This window comes from Arvicanthis niloticus, chromosome 1 (assembly GCF_011762505.2).
Source record: "Arvicanthis niloticus isolate mArvNil1 chromosome 1, mArvNil1.pat.X, whole genome shotgun sequence".
Taxonomy (NCBI): Eukaryota; Metazoa; Chordata; class Mammalia; order Rodentia; family Muridae; genus Arvicanthis; species Arvicanthis niloticus.
The window spans coordinates 27,126,184-27,148,966 of record NC_047658.1 but is presented as its reverse complement, the minus strand read 5'-3'; the positions used below and the strand labels follow the sequence as shown (position 1 = coordinate 27,148,966).

Sequence of the window (22,783 nt, the reverse complement as noted above, 5' to 3'; positions counted from 1 at the left end):
CAAAACTGTCTGCAGCTCCAGTTCCAGGGAATCTAACACCCTCACACAGACACACATACGGGCAAAATGCCAATGCACATGAAATTAAAATAAGTAAATTATTAAAAATAAACTGGAACTGTTTTCATCTTCTAAAAGCCAGAAGATCTTGGGCAGATGTCATACAGACCCTAAGAGAATAAAAATGCCAGCCCCGGCTACTATGCCCAGTAAAACTCTCAATTACCATAGGTGAAAAAACCAAGATATTCCATGACACAACCAAATTTAAACACTATCTTTCTACTAATCCAGTCCTACAGAGAATAAGAGAAGGAAAACTCCAACATAAGGAGGAAAACTACATCCCCCCCAAAAAAATCCCCCCAAATTAATCTTCTTACAACAAACCCAAAAAAGAGAACTACACAAACATAATTATACCTCTACAATAAAAATAACAGGAAGCAACAATCATTGGTCCTTAATATACTTCAACATTAATAGACTCAATTCCCCAATAAAGACATAGGCTAAAAGATTGGATATGTAACCAGGACACAGCACTTTGCTGCACATGGGAAACACACTTCAGTGATAAAGACAGATATTACTTCAAAGTAAAAGGCTAGAAAATTTTTTTCAAGCAAATAGTCCCAAGGAAAAAAGCTGGAGTAGCCATTTTAATATCTAATAAAATAGACTTTCAACCAAAAGTTATCAAAAAAGATGGGGAAGGATACTGTATACTCATCAAAGGAAAAATCCAGCAAAATGAACTCTCAATTCTGAACATCTATGCCCAAAATGCAAGGGCACCCACATTGTAAAAGAAACATTACTAAAGCTTCAAGCAAACATTGAACCCCACAAAATAATAGTGAGAGACTTCTACACTCCAATGGACATGGAAACAGAAACTAAATAGAGACAAAGTGAAACTAACAGATGTTATGAACCAAATGGATTTAACATATATCTACAGACTATTTCACCCTAAAACAAAAGAAAATAACTTCTTCTCAGCACTTTATGGTACTTTCTCCAAAACTAACCATAGAATTGGACGCAAAACAGGCCTCAACAGATAAAGAACATTGAATTAATCCCAAATATTCTATTGGGCCAACACAGATTAAGGCTGGTCTTCAGTAACAATAAAAATAACAGGAAACCCACATATACATGGGAATCTGAAAAAAACTTTCTATTGAAAGATAACTTAGGGAAGAAATTAAAGACTTTATAGAATTTAACAATAATGAAGGCACAGCATACCTGAACTTATGGGACACAACGAAAGCAGTGCTAAGAGGAAAACTCGTAGCTCTGAGTGCCTCTATAAAGAAATTGGAGAGATCGTACACTAGCAGCTTAACAGCACATCTAGACGCTCTAGAACAAGAAGAAGCAAATACACCCAAGAGGAGTAGACAACAGGAAATAATTAAACTCAAGATTGAAATCAGCCAACTAGAAGCAAAGAGAACTATACAAAGAATCAACAAAACTAGGGTCTGGTTCTTTGAGAAAATCAACAAGATAGACAAACCCATAGCCAAACTAACTAGAGGGCTCAGAGACTATATCCCTGTTGGGAGCCAACTTTTAGCAGAAAGTGGCTATCAGCTTTGCAGCCATCTTGAGCCATATACCCTGACACGAGACTTGTTTTACCTCAGCCTACAACAGCTGAGCACACTCTGATAACATCTTGTTTTAGATACCCAGGATCTTTCCTTGGGTGTGTGAGATTAAAGGTGTGTGACTTAAAGGTGTGAACTTAGAGATCAGATTTAGAGACAAGACCTAAGGGCATGACTTAAAGGTGAGACCAAAAGGCATGGCTTAGAAGTGAGACATATAAAAGGCTAGAGGCAGACAGGAGAGTTCAGAACAATTTGGAGTAACAGAGATTCAGACACTAGGAGTAGGAGTAGACATCAGACACTCAGAAGAGAACAAAGGGAGTACAACTAGGAACTAGGAACTCAAGACTTGGGACTTAGACTAGGAAGAGAGACTGAAGAATAAACGGGATTGAATCACACTCTGTCTGGTCTCTATTCTTCGAGTCCATCCTCACTCTCTCTCTTGCTGAACCCTGACCCACAGACCAGAGCGGCAGCTTGGGCCTGGAAACAGTGGCCTCCAAGTGTGGAGTGGAGAGGGCCGCAACATTTTTGGCCGCCCAAAGTGGGGCAGCTCGGGTCTCAACATATCCCGGTTAACATGTCAGAAATAAAAATGGTGAGATAACAACAGAAACTGAGGAAATTCAAAATATCATCAGATCTTACTACAAAAGCCTATACTTAATGCAATTGTAAAAGCTAGATGAAATGGAGTATTTTCAAGACAGATAGGCATTACCAAAGTTAAGTCACGATCAGATAAACCATATAAACAGTCCCATGCCCATCTCCCACCCCCAAATAGAATCAGTTATTAAAAGTCTTCCAACCAAAAAAAGCTTAGGGCCAGATGGTTTTAGTACACAATTCTATCAGACCTTAAAAGAAGATCCAATACTTCTCAAACTATTTCACAAAATAGAAACAGAAGGAACACTACCCAATTCATTCTATGAAGCCAGTTATGCTGATACCTAAACCACACAAAGACCCAACTAAAAAAGAGAACTTCAGACCAATTTCCCTAATAAATATGGATGCAAAAATACTCAATAAAATTCTCACAAACAGAATGTAAGAACACATCAAAATAATCATTCACCATGATCAAGTAGGCTTTATCCCAGGGATGCATGGATGAGGAATGGTTCAATATATGGAAATCTTTCAACATAATCCACTATGTAAACAAACTCAAAAGAAAAACTACATGATCATCTCATTAGGTACTGAAAAAAACCTTTGACAAAATACAACACCCCTTCATGTTAAAAGTATTGGAGAAATAAAAAATTCAAGGTCTACACATAAACATCATAAAAGCAATATACAGCAAACCAATAGCCAACATCAAACTACATGGAAAGAAACTTGAAGCAATCCCACAAAACTCAGGGACAAGAGAGATTCAGCCTTGTGATCTGAACAACTACTGGATTCTGAATGAAGAGCGTGGCCCAGCTCCAAGTAAAATACAAGCCTGGAACACACCTAAGGCAAGTAAGAGTTTCCTAGATACCCTCTGTGTGATGGTTATTCTTGGTTGTCAACTTGACTACATCTGGAATTAATGAAAATTCAAACAGATAGGTACACCTGTGAAATATTTTTCTTAATTAAATAATCTGAGGTGAGATGATCTATCTTTAATTTGGATCATTTGAGGTGGGGAGACTCTACTAATTAAAATTAAAGATTAATATCTATAATTTTATTTAAAAATAAAGATTACAATCTGGGCCATACGTTCTGGTATCCCCCTAAATAAAGTACATGGAAAAAGGAAGCTTGCTCTCTTTGCCTACTTATACTCATTCTTGCCAGCAAAATCATTCTTTTACTGGGATGAAGTATCCAAGATTACTTCTCCAGGATTCTAATGTATATTGAAGACCAGCTGAGAAATTCAGCCTTGTGATCTGAACAACTACTGGATTCTTGGACTTTCTACTGGTAGAAAGTCATTGTTGAACTAGCTGGACCACAGCCTATAAGACATTCAATCTCAATCTCTCTCTCTCTCTCTCTCTCTCTCTCTCTCTCTCTCTCTCTCTCTCTCTCTCTCTCTCTCTCTCTGTTGTTCTAATAGCTTTGTTTCTCTAGAGAACCTTGACTAATATACCCTATTACTTTGGTTATGAGAAAAGTTTTATACTCCATTGAGTAGCAATAAAATTTTCATCCTCATTAAATTTCTTATTAAGAAGAAAAAGGAAAATATTAGATTATGAGGTATTTTATTCTATTTTATGCCTACAATGCTTCCCTATTATCAATGCCTTTTCTCTCTTCCTTTGTCTCATGCGCATTCTACTGTAAAAGACTTTTGAGTTAGCATGTTCCCTTGCTCAGTCCTTGATCTTGCCTTTGTGTTATGCATATTAATGATCCTCTCTACTGGGATTTTTTATTGGTTATTTTATTTATTTACATTTCAAATGTTGTCCCTCTTCTTGGTTTCCCCTCTGCAAACCCCCATCCCATCTCCCTCCCTCTGCCTCTATGAGGAGACTACCCACCAACCCACCCATCCACCCACTCACCCACTCCTGCCTCACCACCCTAGCATCCTTTTATGCTGGGGCATCAAACTTCCACAGAACACCTGGATGCATGTTTGTTATGATTTTTGGGAAATTCTGCACTATCAGCAGGATAAATATGAGGATGTTTCAGTAAGAAAAATTTGGTGATACTCCACAGTGTAGGAAATGGATTTAACATGTACCTAAGAAATATTTAGTTTAAAATAATATGTTACCATGGCACCAGCCTTATATATCTCAAAGTGTGTAAGGATCTGCCTTCTCACAATGACCTAATCACGTAAGAGCTTCTGTGAAGTGAATCTGTATAACCCTCTTCAGAAGGCAACGCCAGTAAATTAAGGGAACTGTTAACACCAAATGCAGGTAGTTCAATGTCAACTACTGGTTCTTTTAACTCTGTTAATGTTTAGGATATTCTAAAAGTCAGAAAAATTAAAAATAAAATGCCATCAGAATAGACTAAATGAACTGCTGGGACCTCTGATTTAAAATGACTTTAAGAATCAACTCTAACATTGGGCTTTCCAGAAATACAGAATGCTAAGTCACTGCATTATTTATCTGTATTATAAAACCTGCTAGATTATTTTTTAGTATGTAAAATTTGTAAACATTCAATAATGCATCTTGGTTTAGTTTGCCTAAATCCTGGGTATTATTATAAAAACACTGAGAATCAAACCAGAAATCTATGAGAATACTTAATTGCTATTGATGTCTTATAGTCTAAGACAGTGAAATTCAAGCAGCATGTAATTACAAGGTTCACACCAGTGATGCCATTGATATAATAATGTGATCACTCTTTTCTACAATATATTTAATTTAAACAATTTTAATACAGGAAGAAATGAGAAATTCTATAACACAGAGCTAAAACAATGTCTTCTCTATAAAAGTATTCACAGGTGTATTTGCGATAATAACATTTTAGTAGACTTTAGGGACTTATAAAATAATTTACTAGTCTAATTTTTGAAGAGATTATTAAATACTTTGATATCTGTATTTTAATACTGAATACCATTAGATTTTCAGAAGTAATTTTTAAGTGTGTATGCTTGACTGGTACCTGTTTATTTTTTCTGATGCAGAAGCTGATATTCAACATATGACTTCACAGACTCAGTTTCTAGGTATACGGCAGAGCTAAGAGAAGAGATGCTCTCCTTCAGCTATGTGTGATTTCATCCACACTAAACTAAGTGTACACAACAAGCAAACATTTGTGTGTACTCATTAGATAATGGTAAAGCTTCATAGAATAGCTTTTATATAGATATTGGTGATTGTTGTAGTCTGACTTGCATATCCTTTCTCCGTTTATTTTATTTTTTGTATTGTGTACTCTTCTTGTGTTGAAAGAAACAGGATTACGCACAAATTTCTACACAGAATATTGAAAGTTATCCTTACAGGGGATCATATCATACATAGAAAATAGAGACTTCTGACCTGGAGAAAGGTTTACATATCCTTTTCTGGAAGCTGATTAGGAATGTCTGGAAGTCATGTAACTTGTGAGTTTTAAAAATTGTACAAATTAGGTGATTTAGTTAAAAGATATGTATTATATATATGTATATATATGATATATAAAAGATATAAATATTATATCTCAACAATATAAAGATTACACACACACACACACACACACACACACACACACACACACTGCAATTTCTGACTTCCATCTGAGTGGCACAGTTCAGTCACCTGAGCCATCTCATCTTCTCCCATCATGCAGGGAACCATGCACTCGGCTGTTTCACAGTAACTAAGGAATTAGCTCTAGTTTTGGTTGAAATGTTTCATCTAAAGGAACCTCAGGGCTGGAAGTGTCTGAAACAGAAAGTCTAGACAGAGACAGAGGGTAAAAAGGGACCTGGAATAGAGGACCTGTGGAAAAGGTTATTGATGAAGTGTGGTATCTCTGTGGGAACAGCAAATATAACAGAAGTAGAAGACAATTTTCCAACAAAATTTCAGGACAGAAAATAGACCTATGCTTGGGAATATTATAGATATTAATTGCTGAGTATATACAAGCTGCAGTGGTGCTTCAGTGTGAGTAGCCTGATTTCTGAGGAAGCTGAAATAGGTAATGTTCACAGGAGCTTCTTTTGTGGAGAGTCTACTCTTTTACACATCTATATGACAACAGCCATAACTTGTTTTTCCACATGAGCATTCTGGGACTGCCTTACCTAAAACACTCCTTTAGTATGACAAATCTAGGCCAAATGATTCTGCTGCTTGTATTACTACTGGTAAAGACCCCCAGTGTACAAGTGCAAATGGTAAGTCTGCACTTGTCGTCTTATCAGGGATAAAATTTACAGTTGTCTGTCTCTCCTTTTTATAAAGTGCTGTGTCTGTGGCTCAGCTTTTTATGCAATCATTTTAAGAGGTAACTAACCTCTCTTTTGTTGTGCATAGGTTAACAAACAGCCCTGTAAGTGAATAAATAACACTATGAACAAAATAGAGGATATTCATAAAGATAGATTTAACTTTGTTTCTTTGTTTTCTGAGACTGTGTCCCACTATGTAACCCTGGCTGTCCTGGAACTAGCTATGTGGAAAAGTTGGCCCCAAACTCACAGAGATCTGTCTGCCACTGCATCCAGAGTACTAGATTTAGAGGGATGCATCACCATTCCATATGTAGATCTGAAATGCTTCCTGTCATGGCAGAGGATAAACATCTAATGATGTTGCCAAAAGAGCCTTCAAATGACAGCCATTTTGTTCTGTCATCTGAAGCTGCTTTCACTGCTATTAGGATAAAGGATAGGCAAACAAGAATCTTTTAAAAAATTATAGAAAGTGTGGAATCCATGAATGTTTGTAGCTTTCTTTCACTTAATGTAATAAGAAAATTTAAGTTTGGAATAGAGATATTTTTGTATTTTTCTATATTTTAACTGGAAAGTGGAGATATTTGAAGAAGGTATGTACTAGAAATGAGATCTCTGCTCTCTTCAGGGTGCTCAACCATGTACCTAAAATGTGCTGTGACTTTTAGTTTATAATTTCAGACACTAAAATCACCTATGACTAGTATTTATGTGTTTAATTTTCAGAGTACGAAGTGAGAAGTAGGATGAGTAAACTCTTATGAACATCCCTCACCACCATAGCATTTCAAGTGACCTTGGGCGGCTGTGCACAGAGTTGGATCTGGAGTACCTCCAGACAGTTCCTGAAGGGAAATGATTTTTCCCAAGAGATTCATCATACCTGACTGCTCCTTCTGTATCAAGAAATATTGAATCACCTTAATTTAGTGTAAATTAAAGGCCCTTCCCAGAAAGAAGTCTGATTGGGAGGTGAAGGTATAAACTTAACATGATGGCCAGTACAGGAGTATGTAGAGGTAAAGCAACAAACCACAGCTCACCCAACACTCATATTTAAAGGGAAGTTTGCTATCAGAATTATTGTCTTTGTTTTGACTATGTTCAGTAACATCAAGAAATGTTACAGGCTTCACAGTTCCAATTTTTCTATCACACCTCTATAACAGCATTCAGTTTCCACTACAGTGATGAGACACAAATTATCTAAACCTATCTGAGTAGGGTGGCTCTGCAGAAGCACCAGATTGCCTATACCAAATATTTAAATTTATAGAGCTGAGGCACAAAGCTTGACATCTGAGTGCCAGCTAGAAATGAGGTTTGGAAATTGTGGAATTTTCAAGTTTTGGAATGAGAGCTTGAGGTTAGGTAGGAAGTCAATAGGAAAGGTTAAAAGGGTGATTAGCAATATCCATAATGGATATAGTCTGAAATAGGGTCAAATACAAACATAATAAAATTAATAATGTACACAATTATCACCAGAAAGCATTCCTGTATACAAACAAGAGAACTCAGAATGGAAGAAGACAAGCTTTCATAAATACTACAAAAACACTACATAAATACTACAAAAATACTTCCTAAGTGTCCAAATTTTCAAAATACATAACTACAAACTGGTTCATTTTATAGCTCCCCAAAAGAAAAAGATGCCTTGGCAAATCTGTAAACTTATGAACAATTGCAGATATTTCCAAATCTTCACTGAAATGCACATATGGGCTTCACAATTTCATTAAGCAGGAAGGCATTAAGTAGAACAGACTCCTCTGTAGCTGAGGCAGGACACATGCACAATAAAAGATTTTAAACAAATGCATGAACATGCATCCAGAACTCTTACATAAAAGTCATGACATTATATGTAATTCACTTTAAAGCTTTAGGATTGGCTTCTTGACCCAAAATTACTAAAAATAAATCTTGAGCTTTCAGTGAAATTTTAATATTTTGATATTAGCATACATTTTAGAGAAGTAAATATAACTATTAAAAATTACATGTCATCACATTTAATAAGAAATACATGTGCTCTTTTAAAATCTTTGTATCTATCTACTATCTATCACTATATTACTTATCAATCCATCAATCTCTATCATCTATCATATTAGTAGTATAAATGAAAAGATTAATGAAGCTTTTTATGTCTTATGCTTTACATAAAGCAGCATGACTTCAAAATTCATTTAGTTCTAATAAATTAATGAACTTGTGTGTCTCATACTCAAGAGCATAATTCTAATATGATATCTTTTAGATTAGTTATTCAGGAATACCGTAAGCACTGAAAACATGACACATACAATGCAAGACTGATTTTTGTTTATTTGTTTTAGAAGTCTCTCTATTATGTATCTCTGTCTATGCTGAAATTCACTAGGTAGATCAGGCTAGCCTTGTACTTACAGAGATACACTTGTCTGCCTTCAGAGTGCTGAGATTAAAATCATATGCCACTGTTTCTAGCCTCCCACATGTTTTGAAAACAAATACAATATAATAAATAACTGCTAGTACATATGTGAATAAATCGTAGCATTTATATGTAAGGTTCTTTGAAAGGTCTTGATTTCTTCTTTGTGAAATGGAGTCCATGCTTTCTCTTCATTGTTGTGTGAGGGTTAGACGAAACAGAACACTCAAAGCATCGTACAAAAAAACAAAATGTTAGTGGCTCACTATGTGTCACCTTTGAGTGCTGAGTGCCTTTAACTGAACAACACTGGATGAGTCTCAGATATATGAACTTTTCCAACCATCTTTCTTTAACCACAGAGAGTCATAGAAACTAGTTCTTCCTCAAAGCAGCCATAGCTCTGACCAATAAAACACTGTCCTCTGTGGGACACACTCTGATCTACAATGTCTAATCACAAGTCATAGACAACACAACATTCCAGAGGTGAGAGGCCAAGCCTCAGTGTGGACACATGCCAGAAAGACTTCAGGGAGATGGCACAGATAAGCCATCCTGAGCATCCCATAATCAGTTATGACATCCTGTTCTTTATTCAATCACATTTACAGAGTTGTTTATTCTTTATTGAAATTACTCATAAACAATGACAATTTTCTCCAGGTATTTGAAGTTTCATGTCTGACAGGCCCAGTTGTTTTCTTAGGGCTCTGGGGACTGTGGATTAAAGGGCACTAAATCAAAGACAGGAACAGCATATGTCACGATGTGCCAGGATCATGTGCTACATACATACAAATACCAATTGACATAATCAGCACATTTCCTGAGATTCTAAAGCTGAGAGTAAGGGCAGTATGCCTCCCCATCATTTTTCTGTTCTCAATAAAAATCACTCTACTTCCACAGTTAGTAAAATATTTATATCAGCAAAAGTAACACTCCAATTTTCACTTAAGGAGATCATTACAGTTAAAATGTGTTAAGAAGTAAATATTATATAAAATTAATCTTATTTTACTGACATATTATACCTACTTATAAAAGCCTAAATGTCTATCCTAGTACTGCAGGTGATAAAGCAGATAGATAAAAAACACAAGTCAAGAGCCTTTATTATTTATGCCTGGATAAGAATGAGCAGGCTAATTTGATTTTGGTGCTGTAAGGAATTCTCATGAACTTAATTACTCAACACAAAAAGTTCTATAGTTTTCAAGATAACAAATATGAGATGAATGTCATGGGGTTAAATCAAGGAAGCTAAAAAAAATTGTTCCCTTATCATTTAGTCTTCAAATTCTATGAGCACATACTCTTCTTTTTTGACATTTTTGCTTCATTGGTAAAAAGACCCAAGTATTTAAGTCACTGATAACAAACCTAATCTTTCCCTGTAAAGATCTGTAATTTAGTCACATCTGCAAAGTCTCCTGTGACAGAAGATAATGCTCATGAAGACCAGGAATTCAGAACTAAGAATCCCTGAGGATAGCCATTCATCTCTTCACATTCTGAATGGATTCAGATTTCTGAAGTTCAGATTTCGATTAGATAGACCTGTGATTGAAAGTGTCAGAAGACTTTTGCTAAGATTGCAAGGTCACCAGTAAAATGTATGGGTGGATACTTTCTCAAAATACTCTCTATTTTATGGAAATCTATCAATGACAATTTACCTAAATTGTTAATGATCATAATGACTTAAGGAGCTTTAACTACACTAGAATCAAATCTGCCTTTGACAACAAATGGTCCTATATTCTTTAATTAAGAGGTAAGAAAATAGAGGGAATCCAAACTCAGCCAAGAGCAAGTCTTCATTAGAAAGTCTAGCAATTACAATTAGTTCAAGTAATATTTTTGGCAGCTTAGGTGTTGGGCCAGCATTTTGGAGTGGAGTGGGAAAGATGCTTACCTTAAATAACAAGTCTTTCTTCCCATAACGAAGCTCTTTCAGCTGGGCTTGAATTTTTTTGGACTGTAAAAGTAGAGATGTATTAGTGCCTATGCTCACTTGTATTTTAAACCCGAAGTTTTGACTTTTGTCACACTACACAGGAAAAAATGTTCCAGCCTAGTCAAATGAAATCCCAAAATTTGGATAAACAACAGAGAAAACTAAACATAGTTTTGACATCAGCCATGCACATATCTGGGTCAGGAAGCAAGAATTTATGGTCTGTTGAAAAATTTATATGTTTAAAAAGGTATTATTTAAACAAACATTCTGTCTTCATCTACTTTACACCCAACACACAAAATATCTGAAATTCAGGCATGATGAACAAACCCATTTTAAGTGGCCAATGCATGTGTGATATATAAATGCAGTTGTGTCTGTTTCTATTTAATTACTTATTAAGGTCAGGGATGAGTAAGTATAAATGGACGGCCAGGTTTTAATTCACCACATTTCCAATAAAGACCAGTAAACAAATGGACAGAATGCCAAATTCTATGATTCAAGGGTGAACTGGGTTGCAGAGATACACACATTTAGCAGGGTCATTGTAAATATAAAAATGTTAAACAAACTCAATTGCTCCCAGAGACATATTGCTACACAAATTTATCTGTATAATAATAATTTATCTCGAAGGCAGAGAAGAAAACTATGTATCCTCCACCTTTTAGAAAAGACACAGTTACCAAATATTTAATGTGAGTACTTCAGTTCACTGACTTTCTACTACTGAAATAAAACATCCTCATATTTCACTGTGCACATGCACTTATTTACATGAGCATGGACAAATGTACAAAACTTAAGAAAGAATAGTCGATGCTTACTTCTTAACACACACCCTAAAATCAGAATAATGTGAAGATTAGCATGCTGTATGATCTGAGACTACGTGAAAATTCGGGAAGTGGTTCAGGGCAGCTTTACTTATAAACTCACTGTAACTGTGATAGCATAAACAAAGGCCTTTGAACTCCAGCCAGACCAAAATCCAGGATGGAGAGGAAAATTAGTCTTCCCCAGAATGAGCCCTCAGATTGGTTATCCAATGCCAAGTGGTCAGCCCTAGAAACGTATACATGCAGACAACACTCAACAGGCCCAAAGGACTGTATATATATATAATTTATATGCATATGTAACAACAATGATAAAAAGCATGGGCTGTGAATTGGAGAGGCAGCAAAGATCAGGAACACGGGAAGGACGTGAGGGATCAGAGGGGAAAGGGAGTGATATAAATAGACTGTAAAACAATTAAAAGAATATGTCTTTTAAAAGTTGGTAACAGGGCTAACAAGTTATTTTGCTTGTTTGTTTACAAAAGTATCTCATGCCAATCAAATGTTAGCCTTTCTTGATAGGGGCAGTGTTTGTGAAATGCCCTCTGATGAGATGAAAATTTCCTAGTGAGAACATAGGATTGTTAGTGGCTATTAATAAAGAACATGTGACCCTTCCACCTCTGAACCTTATACTTTTACTTTGGGATTAATAACTCCCACAACAGTCCTCCTTCAAAGTCTCCCAAGTGTTCCAAAATAATGAATACTGGTTCAGAACCTAGCTTCAGACTAACTGTTTTTCTATGATGATTCTGATTAACATGGCTATAATTACTTATGCCACTCATTTAGTAAAGGACAATCCTGTCCCAGTCTGGTACTCAGGACTCTTAGCTAAGACAAACAATCTCTCAGGAAAGCAGACTTTCTCTCACATAGAATTGATAAGTGTGGGTGGGAATTGGCAGATAGCTACTGTGTATGTATTTGTATGTATTTGTATGTATTTGTATGCATTTATATGCATTTGTATGTATTTGTATGACCAATGCCATCTTCACTCTTCCTGATAATTAGTGCTTTATTTCTCAGAAGCCACAAAGGACTAATTTTAACCATTTGTGATATCCATTTACAACCTATTTTACATAGAAGGTGTACAGTATGATTTAAAGTTTTCATTATAACCATCAATATTTAAAGCATTTTTGATAGTTGTTTTAGTAGATGAAACTAAAGTTAAATTGAGATTTTTTCCCCCATATTTTTCTGCATTTTGTGACCACATCATGGTGGTTTCCTTGGCCTTTGTTATCATGTAGATAACGTGAATTGCTCATACTCCCAGGGCATCTGCATTTCACAGTCCAGACCTAATTATCAGTACACAAATAAGCAAACTCCTTTCTAAGGCTTTTACAAAGATTATACAAAAACAAATACATCTGAAGGAATGTATCTATTGTGGAAGTCATGCTAATTTGAACCCACATAACAGGCTGTTTTAGCTTGTCAGCAACATTTAGGTAGTTAAAATTATCACAAGAAAGAAGCCTCTAACAAATGATATAACATTTGGGATCACAGTAATTTTACTACATAGATAATTATAAATTCAATATTAAATTTCAGATAATGAAGATAATGGAGTCCGCATGTGCACGAGCTAATTAAAGCTGGGAATAATAAGGGCAGCTAGAAGAAAATGATGGTGAGTTGTAGACAGCCATGAAGGAACATTTTAGCTCCTTATTTTCATTTAGGAGACAACTGTCTAATCCGAGATTCCATCTCACAAACTTACGTTCAAATAACTTTCTTTTTATGAAAGAATAGTGGTGGTGATGGCAGATGGTGTCGATAGTATTTTCTGTTTGTAATGTCTGTTTTATAACTATTTCCTCTGTACTGAAACATTTGCTCTTAGCGAGAGGAGGGAGACTCCCAAGACTCGGGAAGCTAATGATTGTTCACCAGGCTCAGGAATTCAGAAGACTCCTGGCAGCCTCAGCAATGTCATATGAGCAGTGGCAATTGCTGGGTAGAGGGGAGTCTCTAACACACTAAGCTGTCTTCAATCGTGCACCACGGCTGGTGATACAGCTTTCTCGAGGTGTTGCCTATGCTGCGGTGAGCGATCTACTGATGTAGCTGCTTTTTTTTCCATCCCGCGTCTAGTGCCCTATGTGCAGTGAATACACATTCGTTCACATCGCTCCAGGAAAAGTCACAGCACATGTTCTTCTATGCCAAATCACAGAGTATTTCATTCTTGCATAGCTATAGAGTTGAGAGTCCGTGACTCTGGGGATGAGGTCCTTTTAGCTTCTCTCCAGCCGAGAAGATTGTCATTTTCTTTCGAATAATAATGATATGTTAAATAACAAAATTTTGCACATATTGTTTTAAAAATACTGCTGTGGCAGTGTAAACATTTCCCTTGTTACCTAGAATATTAAGCTCTAATATTGTCCTATAAATATTTAATAAGCTATGGCAAACATAAATAAATTATGTGAACTTACTGCCTTTTAACCATTAAGGAAATAATATGAGGAACATAGCAATGAACATATGAGATTTAATTTTCAGAGCTGAGGGAAAATATAAATATTCTTGAATGAAGAGGGTAAACTATAAATGTAGGGACTATTTAATTTTACTATTTAATTTTCTAAACATCACTGATGTCTCTAGTGATCTCTTCTCTCATGTACTTGAATTTTGTGGGGACCCTGGCAAAATATTCACTGTCTTATAGTGTCGCGTTTACCCAGATATTTTTATTTTTGTGTTTCTTGAGATAGAGTCTTACATGTCTCAGGCCTCCATCAAAATCACTATCCCAGCTGAGAATGACCTTGAACTCCTGATCTTTTTGACTCTGTAGCCCAAGTGATGATGTTACAGGTGTCTGCATCATATCTGATTTAGAGACTTCCTATTCAAAACTTCTATTATGTGGGTCTTGTGATCAACCTTAAATCATCACACTGGGTGGCAAGTACCTTGACCTACTTGGTCATACCAATGGCTAAAGTTTTATTGTTTTGTGTGACTATCCTAATATTATACTATATCATTGTATTGACTATATCACAGTATTTAGAACTGTCAAAATCCACATTTGTCATATTCAACAATCCTAATAACATGAACAAGGTTATGTTTATTTCTGTCTAAATACAGCAAAATATAACGAAATAAAACACTTCCCTGGGTTGGGTCTACAAACTACTCAGTTTTATTTTTCTACTCAAGAAGAATCAATATTTGCTTTCTGTGTCTTAAAGCTTTCCACCCAATATGCATATATTATTGGAAACTTATTCTCTAAAGGATTATATCACATGTAAACTTTGAGTTATGGTGTTTTTTTTTTTTTTATAATGGCTTTGTCTTAGAACATATCTTGAACTCTTAGTATTGCCTAAGCTCGTGAACTTGATTTGACAAAGAGTGAGGGAGATTGTATTTTTTCCTTTACTGAAGGACTATTACAACATTTCTCTCTACAAAGAAAATTCCTCTTTTACATCTCTAGAAAGATGACAGGAAGTGAATTCAGGACAAAGGGGAGGTGAAGTGATTTTACAATTAGACCACAATGGATCTGTTTGAGCAGATTTCAACCTCTCTTAGTAAGTGGTTTTTTTTTTTTTTTTTTTTTTTTTTTTTTTTTTTTTTTTTTTTTTTTTTTTTTTTTTTTTTTTTTTTTTTCCCCAGGCATCAGGTCTTCCTGGAATGGAAAAGCGTTCAGATTTATTCCTTATGGTTTGTGGAATTTTCCATGTGCAATTTGTCTGTATGCATGCTTTCTAAGTACCCCAGGACACAGGGATTCTTGTCTCTTCTCTTTGAATTATACTTACTTGTAAACTTCAATATTACTGTACTACTATCTTTAATAGTCCCTACAAGTTATGGTTCTATATTACATTTAGGATGATCAGGTCAGAACTAGATAAAACTGACTACTGTGGTTAGATATTTGTTACTCAGAATAATGTTTGCCACTCCTTGAGTAATGCATGAGACAATCTTGCTTCACAGAAAAAACAAACAAACAAACAAACAAACAAACAAACAAACAATAAACAGGTGTGTTTGTTTGGTAAGGTAAAATTAACCCCAGAAACTTTTTTGGTGGATGTCACAAAACATAAGGAGAATTCACTGGGTATCTAGTAATTTTCTACTGGGGGAGATATGATCCATACAATTGAGATAGGAATTAGAAAATCATCTTATGAACAATTCAATGGATACACTTTTATTTTTTCATTTGTGCAGTGTTGAAATAATCAGATACATATAAAAATACAATGTAAATTACTTTCTATTTGGAGGTTTCATTTTTGTTAGAGAAAAAGCTTTTAGCTCTTTAGATCACGCAAGATTTAATTTAATATTAAGTCATTAAACTTATCGAAAGATCATATTTACTCACCTCTTCTGCATGAATCCCACACAGCTTGCTTCCTGACAATAATTTGTTTTTCAAACTTTTATTCTGAGGAAAAGAAAGAGAATTTTACACAAAAAGTGGTCAGTTATTTACAACTCTCAATTAATTATGTCATATTATTCTATGTTTGGCTCATAGATTAAAGCTATATGTTATCTAAAGAATTTGTAGGAGTTTATTATTTATTCTAAAACCATGTTTCAATTAAAAAATGAACTAATATTAGGATAGTCACTCAAAACAATAAAACTTTGGCCATTGAGATGACCAAGTAGGTCAAGGTACTTGCCACCCAGTGTGATGACTTAAGATTGATCACAAGACCCACATGATGGAAGGAGAAAACTGACTCCCAAAAGTGGCTTTCTGATCTCCACAGGCATACCTTGACATATGTATACAGCCACATGCCTGTGTGCACACATATACTCACGTGTACAGATACCCCCACTACACACACGCACACACAGTGGGCATACATAAAATTGTAAAGAAAAAATTAAAACCTTTCTCTTTACTTATGTTTCTTTATTTTTACATGTGGTTTTATAAAATAATCTCTGCTTTACATCAGCACTCCGTGATATATTCTGCAAGCATCTATTCCATGGCACCTGCACAAGAGATACCTTATTCTCTATTACAATAAAGCCACATACTCAACAGAGCATCTGTATTACCCCTGAAGACCAGCTTTAGAATCTCATAACTTATGGGTAGACTTCATACATAAAGTCTCTTCATGTTTAAAAGCTAGTTCTGATTTCAGACCTCAGAAATAAGTAATCTGTTAACCTCATAAATCTAACATTGGTAGGCAAGCACTGGTAAGTAAATAAGTAAGTAAATATTTGTTTCTCTGACTCTACCCGATCATATAAGAATGACCAGAGTTGTGTGCCACAGGTTGTGATGTTGACTGAACACGGGCTGGGGCATGCGAGGGGGCTGCTGTCCCACTGAGATAGAAGGCTCACAACTACTCACTTCCACCTGAAAAATGCAGAGAAATCTATACGAAATGAAATAGTATTACTTCCATCCCTAAAATTTAATCTTATTGTCTCTCTTCATTTGAGGCTCGATTTGACAGTTCATGAAAGAGCTAGTTTCAGTTTCTTTCTCTCACTGTTCTTACCTTCTCACTGAGTCTATGACTCCTCAGAACAAAATCCAAAATATAAGACAAGAATCTCATTGTTTACCATTGAAAATTTCACAGAGATTAGAAATTGTAAACACAGCAGCTTTCAAAGCACAGGGAATCTAACACTTTTATATCAGTCTTTATTCTTCCTTAGTGAGTGTTTCTGCTGGAGACAAGTTAGGCTGTCATTTCCTAATCCAGACAGCCTGAAAGGCCACTTGTCTTAGAGTATAAACTTCCACTGTGTACCCCGGGTCTACACTCATTTCAATTTCTTTTAGTGTTTATGAAATTTTCTGTTTACACATGGTGACAGCAACCCTCATTTCAACTGCTTGTACCAAAAGGAAAGGAGAGTATGGTCTGGGCAACGGGAAAAGCAGGTGTTTAATTGGGGATGTGGGAGGGAGGAGGGTAAAATAAAAGTAATGCTGTTTGAAGACTTAAGAAATCATACTATTAACCGTTGGCATTTCATTTAGGTTCCTTCTCACAGTTACCTGGCAACAGCCAGGTATGCCTGACTCACTGTAAAAGGGGCTGCTTGCCCCCCCTTTTTTATTTCCTGCTCTCTTTTATTATTTTTATTTATTAATCATTCCATTCATTTACATCTCAAATGATATCCCAATTTCAGATTACCCCTCCACAAGCCCCACATCCCACAACCTCCTTTTCCTCCCTCCACTTTGCCTCTATGAGGGTACTGCCCCACTCACCTACCTTCTCCTGTCCCACCACTCCAGCATCCTCCTATACTGGGGCATCAAACCAACATAGGACCAAGGGCCTCTCTTGTCTTGCCCCTGCTCCTTACCCTCTCTCTCCCCCATTTCCCTTCCCTCTCTCTTTCCAAGTGCTCATGGCCAGCCTTTAATACTCTCCTCTTCCTTTTCTTCCTCTTCCTCCTCCTCTTCCTTCTTTTCCCCCTTATCTCTGCTTTTCTCTCAACTCCCCTTCCCATGCTCTACATAAACTCTATTTTATACTATGTTGTCATATGGTTGGTCCCTCAGGGGGAAGGGATGCCTCAGCATGAGCCTGCTGAGGTACCCCCTTTCCTCACACCATACCAAGCCTCCACAAAACATATCCTGTTGAGGACAGCTCTATCAATGTTGGAACCAGCACTGCCTAAAGTCTTGGGGGCTAAGTTGTTAGAGCCCGTACTGCCCCAAGCTGCTCAGGTCCGCAGGCCTGGGTTCAGCAAGAGAGAGAGTGAGGACAGACTCGAGGAATGGAGACCAGACTGAGTGCGATTCAATCCTGTTTATTCTTCAGTCTCTCTTCTTCTCTCCAAGTCCCAAGTCTTCAGTTCCTAGTCCCTAGTTCCTAGTCCCTAGTGTCTCCAAGTTCCAAGTTCTTTCTCCAAGTGCCAAGTGCCTAACAACTAATAATTCTTCTGAGTTCTCTAGTCTTCTTCCTCAATGCCTAATTACTACTCCAAGTTGTACTCTAACCTAATTCCTAGTTCCAAGTTGTACCTCTGAGTGCCTAATAATCTGTTACTCTCTTCTGTCTGCCTCTCGCCTTTTATATGTCTCACTTCTAAGCCATGCCTCTAAGTCATGCCTTTAATCATGCCCTTAGGTCTTGTCTCTAAATCTGATCTCTAAGTCACGCCCTTAAGTCACATACCTTTAAGTCTCACACACCCAAGGGAAGATCCTGGGTATCTAAGACAAGATGTTATCAGAGTGTGCTCAGCTGTTGTAGGCTATTGTAATCAAATCTCTTATCAGGGTATATGGCTCAAGATGGCTGCAAGGATGATAGCCGCCTTCTGTCAGCTCCCCACAATATCCCTGCATTCTCTTTCTTTTTATAAAACACAACATTAACTATTTACCTAAAAACCTATACATGGGAGTCTGTGTATACTGTGTATACAGATACATATATAGTTTAACTATAATGTTCTTATCTGGACTGACAATATTCTCTTCAATAGTAAAAGACTACCTAACAAATACATCATACAGACCTCTAGTTTCCTTATTAAGCACAAACTCTGTCCTAGATATATCTACCTTACAAGAAAGCTGCAGGTATGAGACGAAGCCTAGAAAAAATGTCTTCCAGAGGAAAACAAGGCCAACTGTGCAGGGAAGAGCAGAAGAAAGTACTTAAATAATGTAGATAAAATATTTTATTTGCAGGAAAGCACAGAAAAAAATTGAAATTAGTGGGTCAAAAACACTGTTTGAAGAATCTCTCTATTATGTCTATCAGTTAGCTAAACAATATATAAACAGCAGTGGAAAAATAAAAATTGTTCATTATTGGTAGCCAGGGAAAGAGGTCAACTAACTCTAGATCTTCACTTTTCCATTTATTTATTTATTTATTTATTTTTCAAATTCAATCCCCCAGTCTCATCCTCGGTTCTGCAGCAGAACCTGCTGAACATCCTACATGTTTCCATCCCCATCTCTATTAGATCATACAAATCTTTCCCTCTTAACCATCCTCCTCAGGCACATTGCTTTATTCTTGCCCCCAAATCCAACATGGGACCCACACAGCACCCTGGACAGGGAAGCAGGTGGGCTGACTGCAGATCTTCACCTTTTTCTTTATTCCTTCATGGTCAATCCCCAGTCTCATCACAGATCAATAGAGGACCTTCTGTTCTGGCCTCACCCCACTATCTCCATTCCCAGAGGACTAAGCAGATCCTGATTGGACCTCCTCATTTTCTGCCTCTTGCTGATTCCTCCCACCTTGGCAGAAATCCCCGAGCCACTCCAGTTAAAATCCATAACTATATGTCAGCTTCTAATACCCCAGAACACATTTTACCCCATAACCTCTAGTGGTCTCACCTATCAGGATTCTGAATTTTCTACTAGGCAGCACCAAACTCTCCTAAAACCAAAGAGATCAACAGAAACCAAGGAACAAAACACCCAGCCAACAACAACAAGACTACATATCAGCACCCAGAGTTACAGAATTATATCTTCCTAACCCAAGACAAAAACAAACAACAACATAACAAACAAGCAATCCCCCACAAAGCCAAAACACCTTAAATAGTCTTTATGACTATTAGATTTTATGACTATAGAATTTCTTAAGGAAGAAATAGATAAAACTCTTAAAGTCATCTATGAAAGAAAATGAATTAAACAGTTCAAGAACTAAAAATGAAAATAGAACCAATAAATTAGGGAAAATTGGAACAGAGAAACTTAGGAACTGAAACAGAAACCTCAGAGACAAGCCTTACAAACAGAATACAAGAAATGGAAAAGAGAACCTCAGGCATTGAATGCACAAAGAAAAAATGCATACCTCTGACAATGAATAATTGCATTACAATATTCTGCCACAAAATATCTAGGAAACTTGGGACACTATGTAAAAGACAGAATCTAAAGATAATAAGAATAGGAGAAGGAAAAGAAACTCAGGTCAAATCTCAATAAACATTCTCAATAAAAATAGAAGAAAAACTTCCTAGCTGAAAGAAGGAGATGCCTATAAAAGTACAAAAAGCATATAGAACACCAAAGAGACTGGACCTGAACAAATAATTCTCTGGTGACATAATCAAAAGACTAAATATTCAGGACAAAGAAAGACTATTAAAAGCCGAAAGAGAAAAAAGACCAAGTGACATAATAAAGGCAGATGTATTGGAGTTATGCATGACTTCTCAATGGAGACCTAAAACCCAGAAGAAACTGATTGATGTCCTGTAGAGTTGAAAAGGTCATAGATGCTAGGCCAGATTGCTGTATGCAGCAAAAATTCCAATCACTATAGATGAAGAAAATAAGATATTCCAGTATAAAGACAAATATAAACATATCTACCTTCAAATCCAGCCTATAGAAGGCACTAAGGAAAACTCCAATCTAAAGAGATTAACTTTATCCAAGCAAACCTGGGGAATAAATAATTCAGACCAGCAAATCAAAAGTGGGGAAGCAGTCAAAGTTTTCTCCACAAGAGTGGTCACTGAGTCTTTCAAGTGCATGTCAGAGCAAGCCCCATCCCCAGCAGTGGTCAGCCAAGACAAAGGTATTTTTTTTTTTTTTTTTTATGCTCAAGTTTTCACTAATGAGTGTTGAGTTCATTCTTAGTTATGCAGTGACACTTGTCTTTCAGGCTCTGTTTTCAGTCTTGGAAAGAGAAACATGAATTGTGTCCTAAATGTTTTCAAATTGCCCACTTTCCTAATTAGGGAAGACAATGGATACAAAGACTAATGGACCAAAGACAGATGTTTACTGTATAGGCATTGACAAAGGATAATTTAGATCCATAACTCATCTTCTGGATATATATTCACATTGTGTATGTGAGAAACCTTATTTTAAAGAAAATATACAAAATTCTGCCCTAAATTTTAGGAAAATGACAATAATCAATACAGTTGTACAAATACACACACACACACACACACACACACACACACACACACACATATATGTTTATGTGCTTGTATAAGATTACATGGAAATGAAACAACCTGTAAGGTTTTTGAATATGCTAATGTAATGATAACTAAAAATGCAGAAATAATGGTATTCATGTTTTGAGTTTAAATGGATAAAACTTATACATGTGAACTTAAATCTGAAAGACAGTGAACATTGCTTTTCTAATGGAATTTAGCATTTCACTGGGATTTTTCAGGACCAACTATTATCCAAGTGAAAAATGTCCATATGTAAAGCATCATGGGTCAAGCTGTGAATAGTCTGTGCACACTTGTAATTGTGTGGGTATAAAGGTTCTGAGGTTTGCTGTCTCTTACATCATAGAATGTTTTTTTTTTTTTTATTGGTTTGTTTGGTTTTATTTTTCTGTGGTTTTTGTTATTCCTGCTGTTTATATTCAGTTTTATATTCTTACTTTTAACTAAAATTGAATCAGTGACTGATATTTCAAAGCTTCCAGTGCCACAAATGGTATTCTCTAGCATTCATTTTCAATGGATGTGAATCAATAACATTTGTGAATGCGTGGAAGAATGGAGGCAGAATTCTTAATGAAGACTATGTATTGTTAGTGCAAACTTGAGGATCCGTCACCACAAGTAGCATGTCTGCCCTGTATCTTCATCTGATCACAGCTGAGCATCTTGAATACAGACTTTCTAAACAGCATTTCTATGATCTTTTTTTTGCTGTGATGATTCTTGGGAATATAAAGGAAGTATTAATGTAAATATTTGATAAAGTAGGTAATAAATAGGCTCTTAGTATTGTGAGACATGGAAACTATGATGGGCAAATGTGTTATTCAGTGCTCAAAAATTATCATTAGTGCCAAGGAACATGGACTGTTGATATTTCTTCTGTACCCTATGCCAGTTTCTGGCTTGTATTTTAAGTCAAAAGTTGTGATTGTTGAGCAATTATCTACCATAGCCTTACTTACCAGCATCGTATAGGTCCTCAACAGTGTCAGCTGTGTTAATGAAGTTTGTAAAGATTATGACCTTGATCTGATGATC

The 22,783-nt window shown here is 36.2% G+C and overlaps 1 protein-coding gene across 5 annotated transcripts in view; it reads right to left on the bottom strand.

The window, feature by feature from the left end:
• The window catches only part of Luzp2 (leucine zipper protein 2), a 356,272-nt gene that overhangs the window by 74,016 nt on the left and 259,473 nt on the right, over positions 1–22,783 (bottom strand). For all 5 annotated transcript variants that reach the window (XM_034524880.2, XM_076935101.1, XM_034524889.2 and 2 more), the window contains exons 6-7: positions 16,149–16,211; positions 10,866–10,928 (exon numbers count right to left, since the gene is read on the bottom strand). In XM_034524880.2, coding sequence (XP_034380771.1) covers positions 10,866–10,928; positions 16,149–16,211 — 126 coding nt within the window. The remainder of the gene's footprint in view (positions 1–10,865; positions 10,929–16,148; positions 16,212–22,783) is intronic.